Here is a 22564-nt window from a genome sequence, read left to right as displayed (position 1 = left end):
CCACCACAGTAACTGGATTGGATTCTCTAATTACACAGACGCAGCTGGTACCACAACACATAGCTTCTGTATATCTCATTCCCTATCACAGACGGTTACGTTTCCAACCTATTTCCCTGACCAGCAAGAGCAACACGCATCACTTTTAGATCTATTTCTGACCACAGTTCCCAATGATTGTGTTACGAACGCTCACAGCCCACTTGGGAATGCTGATCATGTAGTGATAATAGTTGAAATCACCCTAAACTCTAGAGCCAAAATGGAAGAGCCATTGCTCAAAACAACAAGATATTATAAAAAGGCCGACTGGGAAGCCATCAGGGATCTCATTAGAGACGGCCCATGGCGAAATATCTTTTCACTTCCTGCTGAACAGTGCGCAAATGAGACCACTGAATGGTTCAAAACAGCAATTGAAGCACATGTCCCCATGCGGAAATTTTATAGCAAGCCCCACTCTCCCCAATGGTTTACTTTCACATGTGCAGCTGCCATCGCGCAAAGGCAGCACGCGTACCACAGATTTAACCGACATAAATCCAGTTCAAACGGACAGAAGTATATAGAAGCCAGAAAATACTGTAAGAAAGAAATAGTGACAGCTAAGGAAGAATTTACTGAAACCACCCAAAAACGCATCGAAGCTCAGAAATTAGGAACCCGTGACTTCTGGAAAATCTACAACAGTGTAGTAAATAATGGGCAATCAACAATTCCCCCACTATCCAACAATCATGAAGTTGTTTGCTCAGCAACCGAGAAGGCTAACATGCTTGCCAGTCGGTTTGCCTCCAACTCCCCCCAGACCCTGCTAACCACTCTCTCTCAGACTTTCCTTTGCGGACAGATGCCACACTTGACGATCTGGAAATCACCCCTTCTCAGGTGCATGCCATTATAAAAAATCTTGACACTGCAAAAGCATGTGCACCTGATCTCATCCCGGATCTGCTATTAAAAAAGTGCTCCGCCGAAGTAGCTCCAATCCTCTTCAAACTTTACAACAAATGCCTTAATGAATCTTGCTTTCCTGCCTACTGGGAAACTGCTTCTGTGGTACCAGTTTTCAAGAATTCTGGCGAAAGAACTGATCCAGCAAATTACTGCCCCATTAACCTCCACCCACTTTTTGCCAAAATATTTGAGTCCATAATTAACCAAGCTCTAGCCCATCACCTTACAGATGCTAAACTTCTTACCGACCAACAATATGGATTTAGACAAGCCCATTCCACAGCAGACATTCTAACTGTAATCTCCTAGCGTATATACCATTCACTTGACAAAGCAGGGGAGGGTAGAGTGGTAGCTTTAGATATATCTAAGGTTTTGACAGGGTATGGCATGAAGGTCTTCTAAGAAAAATTAGATCATACGGTATCACTGGAAGAATACTAAACATAATTAAATCCTTCTTAGATAAGAAAAAAATCCAGGTTGTCCTCGATGGCCGTACATCTAAACAGTATGATATAAATGCGGGAGTGCCTCAGGAGTCTATCCTTGGACCTCTATTCCTAATATTCATAAATGACCTCCCTGACAAAATTGTATGTGAGATGGTTATATATGCTGATGACACCGCGCTCTATAACAGACACGACAGGAAAACAAATGAACACATATCTAAAGAAATGGCAGAAACACTAGAGGCTGACCTCCAATCTGTAGTGGAATAGGGACAAAAATGGATGGTCACATTCAATGCTGCCAAGACTAAACTTGTTTCCTTCAATAACTACAAGAAACCTTCTCTACCAATAATAGCAATGGCCAAAGACTCTTTATCTGAAAGTACATCTTTTAAACTCCTCGACCTAACGTTCACAGGAAACATGAGTTGGACCAGTTACATTGAGAGCATTGCCAGGGCCGCTGTGAAAAAGGTAGGCTCTCTCTACCATGCTAGAAAGCTACTGACACCTGAAAGTATCCTGTACCTCTATAAGGCCACCATTCGCCCATGTATGGAGTATTGTCATATTTAGGCTGGTGCATCTGCTACTAGTCTCTCACTCCTAGACAAGATTCAAAAGAGAGTCGCCAACCTAATAGGTTCTGAACTATCATCCAAGCTTCTGCCTCTGTCCCATCGACGCAATGTAGCATCCCTCTTCCTGTTCTAGAAGTACTTTAACGGTGTATGTTCGGACGAGCTGCAAGCACTTGTACCCCCTCGACGTAAATAGCCCCAACAAACCTGACAAGCAGCTAAATTCCACCCCTTTACAGTAGAGATCCCTAGATGTAAGAGAACCTTCTACAGTAGTTTCTTCCCCAGAACCGCTAGACTTTGGAACTCCCTGTCAGGTTCCTGCTTCCCCAACTGGACTGACATGCAGAAGTTCAAGTGTAACGTGAACCGACATTTTGCTGCCCAACTCCCCACTTAGTACCCCTGTCGCCTGTGTCCCTAATAGTAGCCCCCTACATCAAAGTGGCAATGTGCCTTGTTTGGGGTGAAAATGTAATAAAAAAAAAAAGAAAGAAAATGTATGTCTGTATAGTGGTTTTCCATAGTTTCAAATATGTCTAAAGGCGTTAAACTGCATCGTTTGTCCATTTTCACTGGGATTCGGCATCCCCAGGAGCTCGAAAGGTCTCATAAATGCCCCCAAATTGCAAAAAATGACACCTTTTGCCCCATTCATTAGATTTTTCTGAAATTTGGTGTAAATGTGAAGGCAACGTTGGCCCTTCACACTTCTCACATTCATCATTTCTTCACTATTTTTTGTGGCGTCATCTCACATGCAGCATCAGAGGGGGACCACACATGCGCGGCTTGTTTAAGTGATGATGATGAAATGCTCCAAGATTCAAATCTTTTCTAAAAGGAATTATTGAAATTTAACTTCATTTTTATATAGATAACCACAATAATGTATTGCCAATTTTTTTCTAACCCAATCTGTATGCATTGTGAATTTTCTTTCTTTTGTAATTGTTTTTCTCGTTTAAATTACTTTTCAGATGTGCAAATGGAGCAGGTGGAGATAGCAATTTTGCATCAGCAAAAAGTAAGTCCAAGTATTTTGCACCCCTCCCCCATTTCCATATGTAAATTTTCAAATTATTAATAACCTGTGATGTTTAAAGGGAATTTTATAGGCAAGATGCATAAGTATACGTTTTTGAGAATATAAAGAATATTGTAGAATAATGAAAAAAAAATCTATTTTTCTATATCATCTCTTTGGAATAGCTGCACATACATTAAGCGAAAAACAAATTCAACCAACAATTAGTTACAGAAGAGTGAGACTGGTTAGACACCACATAGGTAACGCTTTTATCTACTTAAAGGTGAAGATCCTCTATTCTGTTTTCGTTACTCCATTTACAGTGGTAAATTGGTAAGATGTATTGATTGATCTGTTCTAAACATTACTAGGTTGGTGGCCTGAAAAACCTTTTTTGATCAGGTCAATCCAAATGATAGTTTTGGATTCATGAAGAAAGAATGCTACAAGAAATTTATAAATGGACCATTTGCTTCCAACAAAATACTCCTTTATAAAGAATACCAACAAAATGAGATCTATTTTTGGTTGGCATAAAATGATCCACTGGGTTATGTGCCATCGGACAAACCAAACCAACATTGAAATTAAAATATTTTGATAATTAACAAGAACTCATTTTTATACCATCATTTCCTTTTTCTATGTGCCTAACATCAAACGGAATTTCTATGAACAGTTTCTAAAACTTATCTGTGAAAGACAAGATTGTTTTTATGATTGAATTATTTCCTTAAATAGGTGACAGTCAACTCATGATGTTTATTTTCAAACAAATACTTGTAATAAGTTGTTCTCTTGAGTGATCAAATTTTGTTCATTCCATCATTTTCAATCTTCTCATGATATTCTTTATCATTCAAATGTTAATCGATCTGATTAACCCTCAACCTAGACTGTTTTTTAGCTTTAATAAATGGTGGCTAATTAGTACGACTATGACAAGAGAATATTCATTATTTTGATTCTCTAGTGTATATCAGCTGATATCTTAGATGCTGTTATATAGTAATGTGGTTCTCGATTAACTGTGTCGAATATATACTTAAGGGTCAAAACAATGAAAAGAATATTGTCTTGTTATAGTTGTACTCATTAGTAACCACTTTAACATGCCTGGCCATCTCCCACTTTGTTGTAAGGATTCAGACGGACATATGCACAAACTTGGAGGCTATTTTTGAAACACCCTCCCTTGACTAGAAAATAAAATCTAGAATCAGACGACTTAACCTGCATCATAACGTTAGCTACTTATATTTTCTGTACATGTCTCTCTTGACCAAGGACTGCACCCTAATCAATCAAGTCGCTGACAGCATGGATACAGCACTCTTCCTTGATACTAGCACACAAGTACATGTATTTGGTGACTATAATTGGCTTAGTTTCTCTACTTACAGATGCAGCTGGTAGCATAGCACATAGCTTCTCTGTATCTCATTCCCTATTACAGACAGTTACGTTCCTGACCCGTCTCCCCGATTGACAAGAGACAAGCCTCACTTCTAGATCTGTTTCTGCCCACAGTTCCCAATGATTGTTTAACAAATGCCCATAGCCCACTCGGGAATGCTGATCACGCTGTAATCTATATAAAAGGCAAAAGTGGCGCGTGCAGTTTTGTATGTTCAGCAAAGGTTCTTGGGCAGCGCGGGTTACTATGTTTTAGAACTTTTTATATACTCCTTAGATCATAATATCTACGATTTGTGAAGAGACGTCATCTCTAGATTTATTTTGATCGCCTTTTGTAAAATTCACGCTATTCCATCCTCTTGCGTGTTTGTATTTTTCGTATAAAAGCGAAACTAAGCGAAGACAGCTTGCAGGGAGGTCCAGAAAGCAATTAGCTTTGATCAATGTGGGGGGAACCCCCTCATATCAGACAATTGCTATTCATTTGGACATTCCCTTTTTATGGGGAGCTCGTTTTCCCCAACATCGTGAGGAAACAAATAAATGAAACGGTGGAAAGCTAAACTGGCCTTCAGCCAACGTTCATTTCTGCACCTGCAGGAACTTTTTATTTTTTTTTATTCAATTTTCACCCCAAACAAGGCACAGTGCCACTTTGAAGCAGGGGGCTACTATCAGGGACTTAATTAGCAGGGTCATTATGAAGGGAGATGAGTAGAAAGATGTTTGTTAACATTACACTTGAACTTCTGCATATCATTGCAGTTGGGAAAGCAGAATCCCGGACGGGAGTTCCAAAGACCCGCAGTTCTGGGGAAGAAACTATTGGAGTAAAAGGCTTTCTTGCACCTAGGGATCTCTACTGTAAAGGGATGAGACTTAGTAGCTTGTCGGGTTTGTTGGGGGGTAGTTACGTCGGAGAGGTACAAGTGTTTGCAGTTTGTCAGAGCATTCACCATTAAAGTATTTGTAGAACAGGCAGAGGGATGCAACATCTCGTCGATGGGACAGAGGCTGAAGCCTAGATGACAGCTCAGGACCTATCAGGTTGACGACTCTCTTTTGAACCCTGTCCAGGAGCGAGAGACAAACAGCAGATGCACCAGCCCAGATGTGACAACAGTACTCCATACATGGACGAATGGTTGCCTTATAGAGGTATAGGATACTGTCAGGCGTAAGTAGTTTTCTAGCACGGTAGAGGGAGCCAACCTTCCTTGCAGCAGCCTTGGCAATGCTCTCAATGTATCTATTCCAGTTCATATTCCCTGTAAACGTTAGGCTGAGGAGTTTAAAAGAAGTACTTTCAGGTAATGTGTTCTTGGCCATTGCTATTGGTGGTAGAGAAGGTTTCTTGTAGTTATTGAAGGAAACAAGCTTAGTCTTAGCAGCATTGAATGTGACCATCCATTTTTGTCCATTCACTTAACAAGTCAATTGACATCACTAAATTTGAACACTTTTCACTTCCTACGGCCTCGTAGCGATGTCACATTTTCTTTCACTTTCTTCTCTGCCTTCGCGTCACCATGTCACGAGTTCGAGCCTGCCTGACTACTAACACGTTTTTTTTTTCTTTTACACCTCCAAACACCCGGGCAACACCAGGTACCCCCATTAGTAATCATAGGAATCACCTTAAACTCCCAACCCAAAGCTGAAGAGCCATTACTGAAAACAATAAGGTGCTATAAGAAAGCTGACTGGAAAGCCATCAGGAATCTCCTCAGCGATGCCCCATTGAGAAAAATCTTTTCTGTTTCTGCAGAACAGTATGCAAATGAGATCACCAAATGGTTCAAAGTGGCAATTGAAGCACATGCTCCCACACAGAAGTTCTATAGCAAACCCCACTCTCCCCAATGGTGCGGCTGCCATTGCTCAAAGGCTGCATGCATACCGCACGTTTATCTGACAAAAGTCCAGTCACAACAGACAAAATTTATAGGAGCTAGAAGTAATTGCAAGAAAGAAATAGTAACAATGAGGAGAGAATGCACCAGAACTACCAGAAAACACATTGAAGCACAGAATTAGTGTAGTAAATAACAGCCAATCAACAATTCCTCCACTATTCAACAATCATGAGGTTATTGATTTAGTTTGGAATTATTTTGGAGAAGAGTAATTTGTATAATTGATTTTATGTAATTATTTGAACTGTTATTTTTATCTTTTAGTTGTTTTTCACGTTTCGGCCAGTTATTCCTCTGGCCTTCGTCAGGTTAACCGCGATGGGATAGGAATGTCGAATCTTCCACAGCAATTGCTGCCTTTTAATAGCTGTTGTCATCTCACCACGGTTTGGTCAACTAATCTTCTGACAATAATGACGATAATAGTCCAAATAATTCAAAAATGATACAATTTATTCATCTCCAAAATAATTCATAACTATTTCAATAATATAACAATCAGTACGGACTCGACAATTGGAGGAACAATTGGATTTATAAGACCAAAAAATCCAATGTTGATTGCTCTTCTGTGGTACAGTGGATAGAGATTCGGAATATCTGCGATTCCAGGTGAGCATTGTCTAGAGGTAGCGGTTTCGATCCCACCCAAAGTCAGAGGATTAGTTGACCAAACCGTGGTGAGAAAACAATAGCTATTGAAGGAAGCAATTGCTGTGGATGTAGTAAGAGAATTCGCGGTTAACCTGACCAAGGTCAAAAGAATAATTGTCCGAAACATGAACAACTAGAAGATGAGGATAATAGTCCAAAAAATAAAAAAAATGAATCATGAGGTTGTTTGCATGCAATCGAGAAAGCTAACATGCTTGCCAATCGGTTTGCCTCAAACTCTACATTGGAGCCAGCAAACCACTCCCTTCCTGATTTTCCTTTGCAAACAGAAAACACATTAGATGATCTGAAAATCACCCCTTCTCAAAAGCATGTGGACCCAATCTCATCCCGGTTGTACTATTAAAAAATACTCTTCTGAGGTTGTTCTAGTTTCTTCAAACTCTTCAAAAATGCCTTAATGAATCTTGCTTTCTTGACTGCTGGAAAACTGCTTCTGTGGTACCAGTTTACAAGAATTTTGGCGAAAGAACTGGCTCATATTATCACCCCATTAGTCTCCTCCCTAATTAATCAAACCTTAGTTCACCACTGTAGAGTTGCTAAACTTCTGTCCACCCAAAAATATGGATTTAGGCAAGCCCGTTCTACTGCTTATATCCTAACTGTAATCTTTGAACGTATTTACCATCCACTGGATAAAGCAGGGGAAGGTAGGACAGTAGCCCTAGATATCTAAGGCTTTTGACAGGGTATGGCACGAGGGTCTTCTCAGGAAAATTAGATCATATGAAATTACTGGGCGAATACTTAACATAATTAAATCCTTTTTAACAAAGAGAAGAATCCAGGTTGTCCTCGACGGATGTACATCAAAACAATGATATAAATGCGACTGTACCTCAGGGGTTGATCCTTGGACCTTTATTATTCCTGATATTCATAAATGACCCTAATAAAATTGTCTCCGAGATGGATATATTTGCGGATGACACCACTCTCAAGCACTGGCAAAAACCCTAGAGGAGGACCTCCAGTTAGTAGTGGAACGGGGATGGAAATAGATGTTGACATATAATGCTGCCAAAATTAAGCATCTTTCCTTTTAATAATTATAAGAAACCTTCTCAACCACCAATAGCTATGGCTGAAAGTACTTTATTTAAACAGTTCGGCTTAACGTTCACAGGGAATATGGGCTGGAATAGACATTGAGGGCATTGTTGCTGCTGCGAGGAAGGTGAACACTCTCTTCCATGCTAGAAAGTTACTTATGTCTGAAAGTATCCTGTATCTCCACAAGGCCACCATTCATCTATGTATGGAGTATTGCCACATTTGGGCTGGTGCATCTGCTACTAGTCTCTCACTCCTGGGCAGGGTTCAAAGGAGAGTTGCCAACCTAATAGGTCCCGAACTGTCAGCTAGACTTCAGCCTCTCTCCCATTGATGAAATGTTGCATCCCTCGACCTGTTTTACAAGTATTTTAATGGTAGATGCTCTGATGAACTATAAACCTCTCTCCCACAGAAGAGACGTTGCGAGCCTGTCCTTGTTTTATCGTTATTTCGATGGCAGATGCTCGTCTGAACTCCAATCTCTGGTCCCCCCTCGCCAATCGTTCACGAAAAACACCCGTCTAGCTGAATCCACTGTGAAAAATTTCCCCCACTCTATATCTGTGCCTAAATCAAAACGCGGATTCCATGAACAAAGCTTCTTTCTTAGAACTGCACGCCTGTGGAACTCTGTTCCGTCTGCCTGCTTCCCTCCGGACTACAACTTGGATGTCTTCAAGTCCAATGTTAACAAATTCCTAATGAACCGCCCCCTTAAGTAAACACTTCAGCAAATCTCCTCACTAACTTAATGTATTTGCAATAACCCTTATCCCTGAGTGGCTTCCGGGCCTTGATAAGTGGTGATCACTGTGTAAAAAAAAAAAAATAAATAAATAAAGGATTAGTGAATCTCTTGACAAAGGCTTCCTTTCTAGGGCAATTGCTCTTGACATATCAAAGGCCTTCGACAAGGTATGGCATAAGGGTCTACTTCACAAGATTTCCAGCTACGGTATAACTGGAAATGTTTTTTCAATCATTAAATCATTTCTCTCTGATAGGCTCATAAGAGTAGTGGTAGATGGACAAAAATCGGAGACCTGCAATATAAATGCTGGAGTCCCTCAGGGGTCAATCCTGGGCCCAACTCTCTTCCTGATCTACATCAATGACCTCCCTAAACACATAGTTAAATCATTCGTTGACATCTATGCTGATGACACGACCATCTACGGCAACACATCAAATGCTGTAAATGACAAAGTTCTCTCTGATTCTCTCTCCTCTGATCTCGAGCGCGTGGTTCAGTAGGGGAAGATGTGGCTAGTTACCGTTAATGCATCCAAAACCAAACTCCTATCCTTACATCATCAACGCTCTGATCCCCAGCTGGCATCAATTGTGATGGATGGCTTTCGTCTGGGTGAGGCCCCGTGTTTTGACAAGCTTCTGGGTTTGACCTTTACTCCTGATCTGAAATGGAACACGTACATCAAGTCTGTTGCCAAGGTCGCTGGAAAGATGGTGGGATCCTTCTACCGCTCCAGAAGATATCTCACTACTGATGCAATTCTCTATCTATATAAAAGCCAAGTACGTCTAAGGATGGAATACTGCTGCCATATCTGGGCAGGAGCTGCTAAAAACAGCCTATCCTGCCTTGACAGTACAAACTAGACTTCGTGGCTTAGTGGGGGATGCCCTTTTCTCTACCCTGCAACCTCTCTCCCACAGAAGAGATGTTGCGAGCCTGTCCTTGTTTTATCGTTATTTCCATGGCAGATGCTCTTCTGAACTCCAATCTCTGGTCCCCCCTCGTCAATCTTTCATGAAAAACACCCGTCTAGCTGAATCCACTGTGAAAAATTTCCCCCACTCTATATCTGTGCCTAAATCAAAACGCGGATTCCATGAACAAAGCTTCTTTCTTAGAACTGCACGCCTGTGGAACTCTGTTCCGTCTGCCTGCTTCCCTCCGGACTACAACTTGGATGTCTTCAAGTCCAGCGTTAACAAATTCCTAATGAACCGCCCCCTTAAGTAAACACTTCAGCAAATCTCCTCACTAACGTAATGTACTTGCAATAACCCTTATCCCTGAGTGGCTTCCGGGCTTTGATAAGTGGTGATCACTGTAAAAAAAAAAAAAAAAAAAATCCTTGTGCCCGCTCGATGTAAATACTTCTGACAAACCCGACAAGCAGCAAAATCCCACCCCTACACAGTAGAGATCCCCAGATGCCAGAAAGCTTTTTATTCTAATAGGTTTTTCCCCAGAACTGCTAGAGTTTGAAATTTCATCCCGGGTTCCTGCTTCCCCGACTGTACTAATATGCAGAAGTTCAAGTCAAGTAAAAAAGACCTCTTGCTGCTCAACTCCCTGCAATTATGTCCCCCGATAGTAGCCCTCTACATGAAAGTGGCACCATGCCCTGTTTGGGGTGAAAGGCAAAAAAAACAAAAAAACTACTGATTTTTATTTAAACAAAAAGACAATTCTTTTGTTTCGTAACAGAATTTTACAAATTTAAAAAAAAAAAAAAATGAAGAGGTCAAGTTAATAAGTTAAGAATAGCAAATTATCAAAGAAAATAGTAAAAATTTACACAATTTCAATTTTATTAAACGTGAAGTTAATGTAAACAATTTCGTTGCCATCTTAGTGTGAATAATCTGTTTCAACTGTCAAGTTTTAAAAAGTGTTGATCTATTTAGAACAGAAAATCTAATCGGATTTCTACCTGGTTTAGCATGCTAAAAGTAAACTTGAAGTACTTCCTAAAATATGTGATGACCAACTCATGATGTAGTTAAATTTAATTTTTAAGCAATTTTGTTTCATGAATTTTTATCTTTTTATCTCCTTTTTTAAATTTTTTTCAGAAACGTTTCCAAAGGACAATAAAATAAATGGGCATAATTCAAGTGGTCCTAAGAATAAGAGAACTATTTTCAGTCACCAGAATCAGTCGAACCAAAATGATTCAGCATCAAAGAAACTCGTTAATGAGATTAATGGTAAAAAGAATATTTGCCTTTTACTTATTGTCTGTTTTTCTCTGCATAGTAATAATAGTGTGTGTGTATGTGTGTTCGCTGCATGTGTTGTGATCATCTGCTTGTTAACTTTGTTAAAATTTATTGATTTTGATACTAGTCGTAGTTTCAATCATCTTGCTTCAGTTACTGTAATGAAAGGATATCACAACTAGTTTGAAATGACAATGTTTATTTTATTTAAAATTGTTTCCTCTGTATACATGAGTCAGTTACGATTGGTGTAAGCACAGTATCTGTGGAACATGGAGAATTGTATCAGGTGACAACTGGTAGCAGTGGTAGGACTTAATATTTAGAGGGAAATAGGGACTCCTTCCTCTGTTGCAATTGTGATGGTGTTGTTTGTGGGATGCATTGTAGCATTTTATTATCATTGCTGAATGTGTATAAAATGGTGTTCAAAAGCTACTTAAGATAGTGACTATCAGGCTGGATGTATTGGTATGTGGCATCTGTTGTTGCAAACCTACGATACTTTGGTCCAGAGGGGAATTTCTGCAGTCATTTTATTATATAGGAGATGACACTTGGTTTCTCTGCCAAACAGCAGATTTGCAATCAGAACGATGGTCACTTTTAAACAAGACTGGTGTGCTTAGAACCTAGCTCTACTCTAAACCTTACTGAAGCAAAAACACCTCTCTAACCAAACCATCATACAGCTTGGAGCCAGAAGCCTATCTGTTTCAGACTAATAGAAACCAAAAATCTCCTCTCTGCCTGTCTTTCTTTGAATATATATACACTAGCATGGGTGCCCGGCATTGCCTGGGTGTTTGGAGGTGTGTGTTGAGCAAAAAAAAAAAGTGGTAGTAGGAAGACAGGCTCGAACCCGTACCGCGAAGGAGGAAAAGAACATGAAAAAAAAGTGATGCCTTTGCTGTTATGACCACCGCCAAACCGGAAGTGACATAGGTTTAAATTAAGGCTAGACAATCGAAAAGAGAGGATGACTGTCGAAAATATCAGCGAAAAAAAGCAACCCCTCCCTGTAGAAAAGTGCCCAGTTGGGGGTGAAGAAATTAATGTTAACAAATTTTTCGGTATTTGTCGTCTGGAGGGTCGAGCTTCAAAACAATACTGATCTTGTGAAAATCTGCCGCCTCTGTCGAAAGTTTTAGGCACATACATACATACATTTATATATTTGTAGCTTAAATTTTCGACCCAAACCAATTAAAAAGCTTGCCCTATCTCTGAATACCCTTTATGTAAAATTTAAAATGTTTAGACTAGAAATTGTCTTTAGTAATTTGGTAGACTGCAGAGGTCAAATCTTTTTAACTTTGACCCCTTAACATTTATTGTTTTGGGCTCAAATCAAGTTAAGTGAGATCCATGTCCAAGGAACCGATATCTAAAATTTCAAGTGTTTAGACCCAAAATTGGCGGAGGAGTTTGGTAGAGTTATCAAAGATCAAATCGTTGAACTTTGACCCCTTAACAGCCAAATTTCTGGCCGAAAACTGATTACAAAGATTTTCCCAAATCTCAGTACCCTGTATATCAAATTTTGAGTCTGTAAACTGAAAGTTGACGGAGTTATTGTGTAGGGAAATGTACACAGACACAGCCGCTTTCACTTTTATAGATATGTACACACACACACACACACACGTATATTCACACATATATATATATATATATATATATATATATATCAATTGAACCACATCATAAGGTCACTTTAAATTATATCTGTCCATAAAAATTGATTTACCAAAGTTTCTATTAGATGAAGTGAACATAATTTCCATAGAATCTTAAGTGGCTTGACCTCTCAGTATTTGTTCCTGTTTTTAAGAGGTGATTATTTTTCCCAGTGGAGAAACCAAATTCAGAGTGATCAAACTTTGAATCGGATATTTTTCACATAAGCATTGTAATGCAGATTGTACAGAAAACAAATATGCAAAATTAAATGAATTACTACTTTGAATATTTTTTAAACATTTCAAATGGTTTAATTTAGTGGTTTAAATCATTTCTGGGGTTGATAAATTTACATCTAACAGATTTTATCCCAAACAGCCTTTTTGGTGAAGTTGGAAATCAAATTAAAAATCATTTCTTACTTTGTAGATATCTACGATTAGTTTTGATGAAACGATCAATGAAGATGACGATTGGGGCTGAACAACATGTAGGGATTACAAGTGTTGGAATGACGATCACGACCTAATGTAATAAAATTGATAATCAAAATAATGCAAAGAATTTCTTTCACTTTTAATAGGGACAAAATAAATTCCCTTATTTTTTGTGGCTAAAATAGGAATTAGTCAAAGAACACACAAACGTTGTTATACATAACAGCAATAGGAAATTATTACTGATAAAAATGAATCACTACTCAAAAACAAAAGGCACCATTCACTCTATGCGGGTTGAACTAGCCTTCTCTGAAGGAAATAATGTCCTGCGAATATTAAGTTCACAAATCATCCCTGGTTACATGTACATCTTGGTCAGGGGAGATGACAACTTTAGGGTTTTGTAGTTCTTGCAGAGAATGACCGAAGTCCTCCTATATACACTCCCTGCTATTCTCAAATGGTCACCTGTCTTGTATGACAAGGCTCACCGTTATTTAACTTCAGTTATCTAATGAGAACCGGCATATGAATGTGATTATGCTGTATATTCAGGGATATTTTTTCTTCTATTGTATAGGTAATCTTTAAAAATAGTTCTATTAGCAGATATGCTGTTATTTTTCTTATATATAAATATATATATATATATATATATATACTAGCAGTTCAGCCTGGCTTTGCTTGGGCCCTATGTACTGTTCATAACTTGCACTAGGTGTGAATACTCTTTATGTAAAATTTCAAATGTTTAGACCAGGAGTTGTCTGAGTAATTTGGTAGAGGCAGCAGAGGTATTTTTATTTTTTTTTTAACTCACCACACAGTACCCCTGTAGCTTATGTCCCTGATAGTAGCCCCCTACATTAAAATAGCAATGTGGCTTGTTTGGGGTGAAAATGTAATAAAAAAAAAAAAAAAAAAAAAAACTTTGACCCCTTAACGTTTGTTTTGGTCTCAAATTAAAATAAAGTTTGACCCATGTCCAAGTTACCTACATCTAAAATTGGCGGAGGAGTTTTGTAGAATCTGCAAAGGTCAACTCTTTGACCTTTTGGCAGCGAAATTTTCGCTACAAAACTGATTAAAATGTTTGAATACCCGTTATGTATAAATTTCAAATGTTTAGACCAAAAATTGGCTGGGTAGTTTACTAGAGATCGCAAAGGTCAACTCTTTTGAACTTTGACCCCTTGACAGCTCAGATTTTTTACCCAAACCCATTAAAAAGCTTGCACTATCTCTGAATACCCTTTATGTAAAATTTAAAATGTTTAGACCAGAAATTATCCAAGTAATTTGGTAGACTACATTTAAAATTTCAAGTGTTAGATCCAAAATTGACGGAGGAGTTTGGTAGAGTTTTCCATGGTCAAATCGTTGAACTTTGACCCCTTGACAGCCAAATTTCTGTCTGAAAACTGATTAAAAAGATTTTCTTAAATCTCAATATCCCTTATGACAAATCTTGAGTCTCTAGACCGAAAATTGACAGAGTACTTTAATAGGGAAATGTGTACAAACACAATTTCACTTTTATAGACACACACACACACATTTTATATATATATATATATGAGAGAGAGAGAGAAAAAGAAAGAAATAGATCAGTTACCAGAAAATAGAAGTTGATGTCAGATCAATGAGAACTAGCTGAAGAAAGCTAATATAATGCTGTCACACCCATGAATATATACAGTGCCCAGCATCCCCAAATAGTCACTCATCTGGTACTGACTAGGATTAACTTTGCTGATCTAATAACTGGTGTATTAATGTGATCGTTTGGATTTTTTCAACTTCTATTTTCTTGGAAGTTTTTCTCACATTTCAGCTAAGGTAACATGCGACAATCTTCCGATGCATTGTGTCAATATGGGATTTTGAACTAGACTTTTTAATTCACAGGATTCACTGAATAGAAATGTTATCTTTTTTATCATTTCATAAGTTTAGATCGTGTGAAATGAGAATTAAACTTTCAATCCTCAGGAGTTTGTCACCTCAAAGTGATTGTTATTCATTCGTTTCACCATGTTCAAAATTCTGTATGGATTATAAAATTCAGGGAGCAGAGTGTAGTATCCATATTTTTATTTATTTTTGTGTGGAGCACATGAAAAAATAACCTTGCATCTAATTGTGCTTGTGGGGAGTTGAGTAAATAAAGATAAGTTGCATCTGAAGGAAATCTGAGGTTACATTGGCCGAAATATTTTGATAATATTCAAGATGAGAATCTTAATATGTATTGACCCGTTGTACATTTATGTATTAAGTGAAAAGCTATTGCTTACTTTTTTTTATTTATTTTTTAAAAATTAGGTAATAATTTGACAAAGCAGCTGATGCCGTGCCTGAGATGTAGTAAACCAGGTAATTTGAACTTTATTTTAAAATGATTTTATCGGATTATTACAAATCTAAATACTTATTCTAAATTATTATTGCAAAGAAAGATTTTATGGAAATTTTTCAAGTGTTTTTTTTTTTTTATTTAAGGTACCAAACGCTGTTCCCAGTGTAAAAGTCCCTACTGCAGTGTTGAGTGCCAACAACAGGATTGGCTACAAAACCACCATAAAGAATGTATAAATATCTAGTAAGTGATCCATTTGTTTAATCTCTGATGTATCGCATGAATAAAAATAATTGTTTCTCTGCAATATATGAATGCTATATAAAACAAATATTAATGTTAATATTGTTTTAAGTAGTCGCCAAGAAAAAGGCTCTTAAACGTATCTGAGATGCAATTGTTTATGAAAGTCACTTGTTTTTATCAGGAAAATATTTTTGAAAGATTACAGAACTGCCTGTAATAAAAAAAAAATTTACATTTACACCTAAAATGTTAATACCTGCATATTTTCCATGAGGTTAAATTTTTTTCTTTTTATTTGTTCATTGTGAAGAAATCATTTTAAACTGAGACGTAGGTTATTACTCAACAGATCAAGGAGACCTCTAACGTGTGTTATATAATGGGTGTATATATACGAGGGGCCACTGGGATTTTTAAATGTATATTGAATAAATATGTATTCTTATATCATGAGTGTATATTCTAGATGCCTCTGCATCTCCTTAAACCTATGTACAGAATAATTAGTTTGTGTGTGTGTATTGCAACACTGGCTATATTATCATAGTCTGTATATATGGACATAAATTCTTTTTATACAGGGTGGGCCAAAATAAGGGTCCTATCTTTAAATTTGAATAACTTCCACAAAATAAAAGTTAAACTCACCAAACTTTGTGTGTGTGTAGACTGACCCTTCCGAGATTTTTTTGAAATAAACAAAACAAATTTTGTCCGAAAAACATTTCTTAAAACTTACATGAATTTATGAATTTTTAAAAATAGAACCCTTATTTTGGCCCACCCTGTATATATATATATATATATATATATATATATATATATATATATATATATATATATATAAACTAATGTTCTGATTTGTCAAATGCATGTCTCTTAAATGTATGTATAAAACATGTGCTTCATTGTGTGCATGTGGAGGGATGTTTAACACATTGAAATAGACAGTTCACAGTAAACAGGATATCAAAACATGGCCATTCTGTAACAGACTACTAACCTCTTTACAATTCCAAGTCGTGTACTTGTCTTGAATATTCTGCAAAAGAAGATCCTCACTTCCACCCAAAGGAACACCAGAACAACTTTATTTTGATGTAGTTCTATTTTCATATCTCCAATGTTCAGAACTGCAGCCATAGAATAGCTTTTTCTACATATTTGCTGTGATGTCCTCTAAGATTCCAGGATGCAAACTGGTGATTTCTCTTGAGCAAGTCTCCATTAACTCAAAACTCAACTCTTGATCTTGTCAAAATCTGTGTAAACTCTTCTTTCAAACTCACATCTATATCTAAAAATAACAAAGCATTGTTCCTGTTTATGCAATCACTTATGTAAAAAGGTCAATCTTTTTTTCTTTTTTTTTTAACTATTTCTATATTGTAAACATTTTCAAACATTTTTTTTCTTAAACTAAATTCAAAACCTATTCATTTACAATCATCTTTGTTAATTGTAAATCCTAACCGTATTTTGCTTATTGTAAATTGAGCCTTTGTTTCAGGATTGAGTCTTTCAAAAACATTTGCAGGTTATACTGCAACATGTTTTATTTATATTTCAACATTTTCAGTTTGCAGAATGCATCGCTTGAAGAATTAGCAGACAGATTTGATGTTGACTTGAATGGTGAAACTATTCTGGATAATAAACCTCCAGTAAGTTGAAGATTTTGTATTTTTGTGAACATTTCTAAAGTTTTTTTTTTTTTTTTTTTTTTTTTTCAATGAAATGTAAGAAGTTTCATTTTTATTTTATTTTTTCTTGCTTTAAAAACAAATTCACATTAGTTTTTCAGGTTTTAGAGTAAAAATCATAAAACTTGATTTGAGCCATTTTCAATAACACAACTACTATATAGATTTTTAATACTTTTGTTTCTATTTTATTGAAACCATTATGTAGGAATGTAAATTTCTGCAAGACAGTGCTTTTAAGTAACAAGATATTCCAAATTAGCATTGTTTTAGATGAAATTTTAGTAAATTACAAAATGTTTCAGAAAATTCAGATGATTGACTTTAAGAAATTAGAAATGAAGTTTTTCTGAACTATTGAAAATTCCGAAATTGCCCGTTTCTTCAAATGTCCATAAAATCTGAGATTAAATTTTCAGGGATTATCTGACTTATCTAAAGAGATAGTGAAAGTTTGAAAACAAAGAAACTTTCAGAACAGATCTTTGTTGAACGTATCTAGAATGTGGCTTTTAGAAGATTTTTTCAAATTCAAGATTTAAGGAAAATCAGAGGTTACATCGCCTGAAATGTTGTAAATATAGCAAATCAAAGGTTACATCGCCTGAATTGTTGTAAATATAGAAAATCAGAGGTTACATCGGCTGAAATGTTGTAAATCTAGCGGCTAAAGTGATAACAGTAGTTCAGATAATACATATCAATCTTCATCTCAAATTCTGACACCATTTTAAATGGACGTGTTTTGTAAACACTTGATATTTTCAACAGCATTTGATATTTTCAACAGCATTTAATATCTTTCTGAAAATAAGTTTGACTTTCAGCTTTGAATTTCAAAAATGTTTTTGAAAGACTCAATATTTTTGGCACTTCTGTATGACAGTGCCATGAGGCGAATGTGTGTATTTTAGTTTCAAGAACGGCCGATAGAGGGTGTATGCCAGTCGAACAGGGGTCGATAAATCGTATCACTCATTGAAGAATATTAAAAATTTCTATAAATTTTTAATAATAAAAATTTCTATATTAAAATATTTCCCTCTATTGATAAACAAAAAATTATCTTTTGATATCTGTTTATACAATCTTACAGTGGAAAAACAAATAAAATATTCTTAAACTTCTATAAAATGTTTCATGTTTCTAAAATTACATTTTGCTAAAATAATATTTTTTTTCATACAATCTTATTGTGAAAAAAAAATGTCACTACATTTTATACAATCATACAAGAAAAAACATTCGGAAAACAATCTATAAATGTTTCATGTTTTTAACATTTATTTTCATTTATAAATCACTCATTTAAAAAATATTAAAACATTAGAATTATATTTTTCATACAATAAATGTTTTGCTTTTCCTATATTTTTGTTATTTCGTTATATATTTTTGCATTCTTGAAGACACTTGTTTAAATTTGAGGTTCACAGAATGGCTGTTAGAGGGTATTTCTCATTCAAAGAACAGGGGTCGATAACTCGTCTCAGTCGCCTCATGACACTGTCATGCGGAAGTGCCTTTTTCTTTTTCCCTGTGTATTTAAGTATCTTTCAGTTATGTTATCTTCCAATTCTGTTTTCTTAATAGTCTTCAGCTTCTAAAGAGACTCTGCATAACAGAAATCAAGAAATGTTCAGGAGTGATGAAACTGAAAAAATGCCTATGGAAAGAAAGTTTAATCCTGGACAATCATCTCCAAGAGATCTTTCAAGTTCTCAAAGCAGCAAAAGTGATATGTCTCCAGAGAAACCTTCTAGTGGCAAAAACAAGAAGAAAACCTTCAACCGATCAAGGCGATCGCCGAAAGTAATTTCTGGTAAAGAGCTGGAATTCCCATCAGACAGTATGGAGGAAATTCAGAAACCAAGTTTCAATAAACAGCAAAAATCTCCGCCAAACTCAGTTATTCAAAAGAAAGAACAGATTCAGGAGAAGTCGAATGTTGCTATTAATTCTATGAAAATCCCTTCAAAACTACAATTGCCACTTAACGAAATGTGTCAGGTAAGTGGTTTTTTTTTTTTAATCTTGGTATAATAAATGATATTAATCATGACACATGCTGTTCTCAGGATGAAGGCAAATTGAAATGGAAAACCTCATCTGTATGCCCTGTATTTAAGAATTCAGGTGATTGGTCATCTCCCTCTAAGTTACAGATCAATAAGTCTCCTATGCATCATGAGTTAGTTGCTGGAATCTGTGTTAAATAGAGAAGTAGTCAACTACCTCAGCAAAAATAACCTTCTTAGTGACATGCAGTATAGTTTCCGTTCTGCTAGATCTAGAGCAGATGTGCTAACCGTTATCTCATAGGATTAGTGAATCTTTCGAAGGATTCCTTTCTAGGGCAATTGCTCTTGACATATCGAAGGCCTTTGATAAGATATGGCTATGATATAGCTGGAAATGTCTTAATTATTAAATCCTTTCTCTCTGATAGGTCCATAAGAGAAGTGGTTGATAGACAGAAATCCGAAGCTTACAGTATTAATGCTGGAGTCCTTCAGGGGGTTCATCTTGAGCCCAACTCTCTTCCTGATCTACATCAATGATCTCCCAAATCACATCTTAAGATCACTTGTAGACATTTTTGCTGATGACACTACTGTTTATGGTAACACATCAATAGCCGTAAATGATTAAGTTCTCTCTGATTCTCTTTTATGTGGTGTAATGGGGAAAGAGGTGGCTGGTGAATTTTAATGCATCTAAAACCAAGCTTCTATCTTTAAATCATCAACGCTTTGATCCTCATCTGGCATCAATTGAAATGAATGGTTCTCTAGCAGTATCAGAATTTTTGTAGGAATTTTTGACACCCCTAACACGAAACTGCGAATACAATATAAAAATCTCGTAATTTCTCTGTTAAAAGTGGGTTATTTATTTTCTTTATGGATTATACTTCCAAAATAAACTATTACAGTTGTTTTAAAAGTAATAAAAATATTTTTATTTTTTTTTTAAAACAGTAATGAATTTTCCGAACTCAATATTTTTCAATTTTTAAACTCAATATTTTTAAATTTTTAAATTTTAAAAATCTATCAAAATTTTTCTATTGATTCTATTTTTACGATATTTTCAGGGTCAATGTGAAATTTTATGTTCTTTCCAATAAACCGAATATAATATTTTAGACAAACGTTTTTTTTAAATTCACGCCCCCCCATTTTCACGCCCCCCCATTTTCACGCCCCCCCCCATTTTGAAATGTCTATTAAAAAGTAAATAATTAATTTATGTTTAATAGGTTTATATATCACAAATTGAAGAGAAAAGGTCAATAAATAATATATTCAAATTTAAAACAAAAAAAAAAAATCAGTTTTTTAGAAATTTACCTGTAAAGTCCGAAGTTTAAAACCTTATTTTATAAGAACACATTTTTTCTTTTTGTCTTTTTTTTTTTTTTTTAATGAAACCTTGGTCCTTGCTCCTTTAATTGAAAAAAAAATTAGGGCTTGAATTACATTTTTCGAGGAGTTATAAGCTTAGAAAGATAGGGGGTCGAATAATTTACGCCTCTCATTTTGAAATGTCTATTAAAAAGTAAATAATTAATTTATGTTTAATAGGTTTATATATCACAAATTGAAGAGAAAAGGTCAATAAATAATATATTCAAATTTAAAACAAAAAAAAAAATCAGTTTTTTAGAAATTTACCTGTAAAGTCCGAAGTTTAAAACCTTTTTAAAAAAAAAAAAACACATTGTTTTGTTTTGTTTTTTTTTAAAATAAAACCTTGGTCCTTACTCCTTTAATTGAAAAAAAAAATTAGGGCTTGAATTACATTTTTCGAGGAGTTATAAGCTTGGAAAGATGGGGTGGAATTATTCACTATTTTCACGAAATTTCTGACACTGCTAATGGTTCTCGTCTTGGAGAGGTTCCATGTTTTGACAAGCTTCTAGGTCTGACCTTTACACCAGATCTGAAATGGAACACATACATCAAATCCGTTGCCAAGGCCGCTGGAAAAATGGTGAGATCCTTCTTCCGCTTCAGTAGATATCTCACTACTGATGCAATTCTCTATCTGTATAAAAGCCAGGTACGGCCAATGATGGAGTACTGTTGCCACATCTGCTAGAAAGATCTTATCCTGCCTTGATAGTTCAAAATAGACTTTGCAACCTAGTGGGGAATGCCCTTTTCTCTTTCCTACAGAAGAGATGTTGCAAGCCTATCTCTGCTTTATCATTATTTTCATGGTAAGTGCTCGTCTGAGCTCCAAACTATGGTCTCCCCTCGCTAGCTGAAACTACTATCAATAATTTCCCCCACTCTTGATCTGTGCCTAAACCTAAACATAGATTCCATGAACAAAACTTCTAAGAACTGCACGCCTGTGAAACTCTTCTGTTGCCCTGCTTTCCAGCTGACTACAATATGGTCGTCTTCAAGTCCAAAGTTAACAAGTTTTTGATGAGCCGTTCCCCTTAAGTAATTTAATTTACCAAAGTTTCACTATTAACGATTACTACGATGTTATCCCATTGATTACTGTACACTCATTAACCCTTATCCTCAAGTGACCTCCAGGCCTTGATAAGTGGCGACTCTTATGTAATAAAAAAAAAAAAATGACCACACCTGCAAGGCAATGGCTGAACTCATAGAAAATGAACTCCAAAATGAGTCCAATAATAGATGGTTATTCCTTTCCTTTTAACGTATAAAAAATTTTTCCAACCACTGATTGTTATGACTGATAGCACTCTTCTCAAGAGTGTAATATTGAAACTTGAAGTAGGTGAAAACAGATTTAAATAAGATTTAAAATGGGATCAGAATTTAAAATTTTTAAGTTTTCATGCAAAACTAAAAATGGAAAATACTACTTTGCTTGGCGTCGATTCTCTGACCTAATATGTCCTACATTATCGACAAAGCTCCAACCTCTGTCCCATCGCCACAATGTTGCATTCCTGTGCCGATTTTACGAATATTTCTATGGAATGTGATCTGACAAACTTGTAACACTTGTACTCCCTCACCATAAATACCTCTGACTAACCCGGCAAGCAGCAAAATCCCACGCTTACATTTCA

The 22564-nt window shown here is 36.1% G+C and overlaps 1 protein-coding gene across 2 annotated transcripts in view; it reads left to right on the top strand.

The window, feature by feature from the left end:
- LOC145283484 (tudor domain-containing protein 1-like) overlaps nt 1–22564 on the top strand; it is a 124313-nt gene that overhangs the window by 28483 nt on the left and 73266 nt on the right. For both annotated transcript variants that reach the window (XM_080132306.1, XM_080132305.1), the window contains 6 exons: nt 2977–3023; nt 10922–11056; nt 15517–15567; nt 15694–15793; nt 17376–17460; nt 19093–19509. In XM_080132306.1, the coding sequence (XP_079988432.1) occupies nt 2977–3023; nt 10922–11056; nt 15517–15567; nt 15694–15793; nt 17376–17460; nt 19093–19509 (835 nt within the window). The remainder of the gene's footprint in view (nt 1–2976; nt 3024–10921; nt 11057–15516; nt 15568–15693; nt 15794–17375; nt 17461–19092; nt 19510–22564) is intronic.

Source organism: Euprymna scolopes, chromosome 8 (assembly GCF_053919585.1).
Source record: "Euprymna scolopes isolate OS-2025 chromosome 8, ASM5391958v1, whole genome shotgun sequence".
Classification (NCBI taxonomy): Eukaryota; Metazoa; Mollusca; class Cephalopoda; order Sepiida; family Sepiolidae; genus Euprymna; species Euprymna scolopes.
The sequence above is the reverse complement of the archived record's forward strand: the minus strand, read 5'-3'. Positions and strand labels throughout refer to the sequence as shown.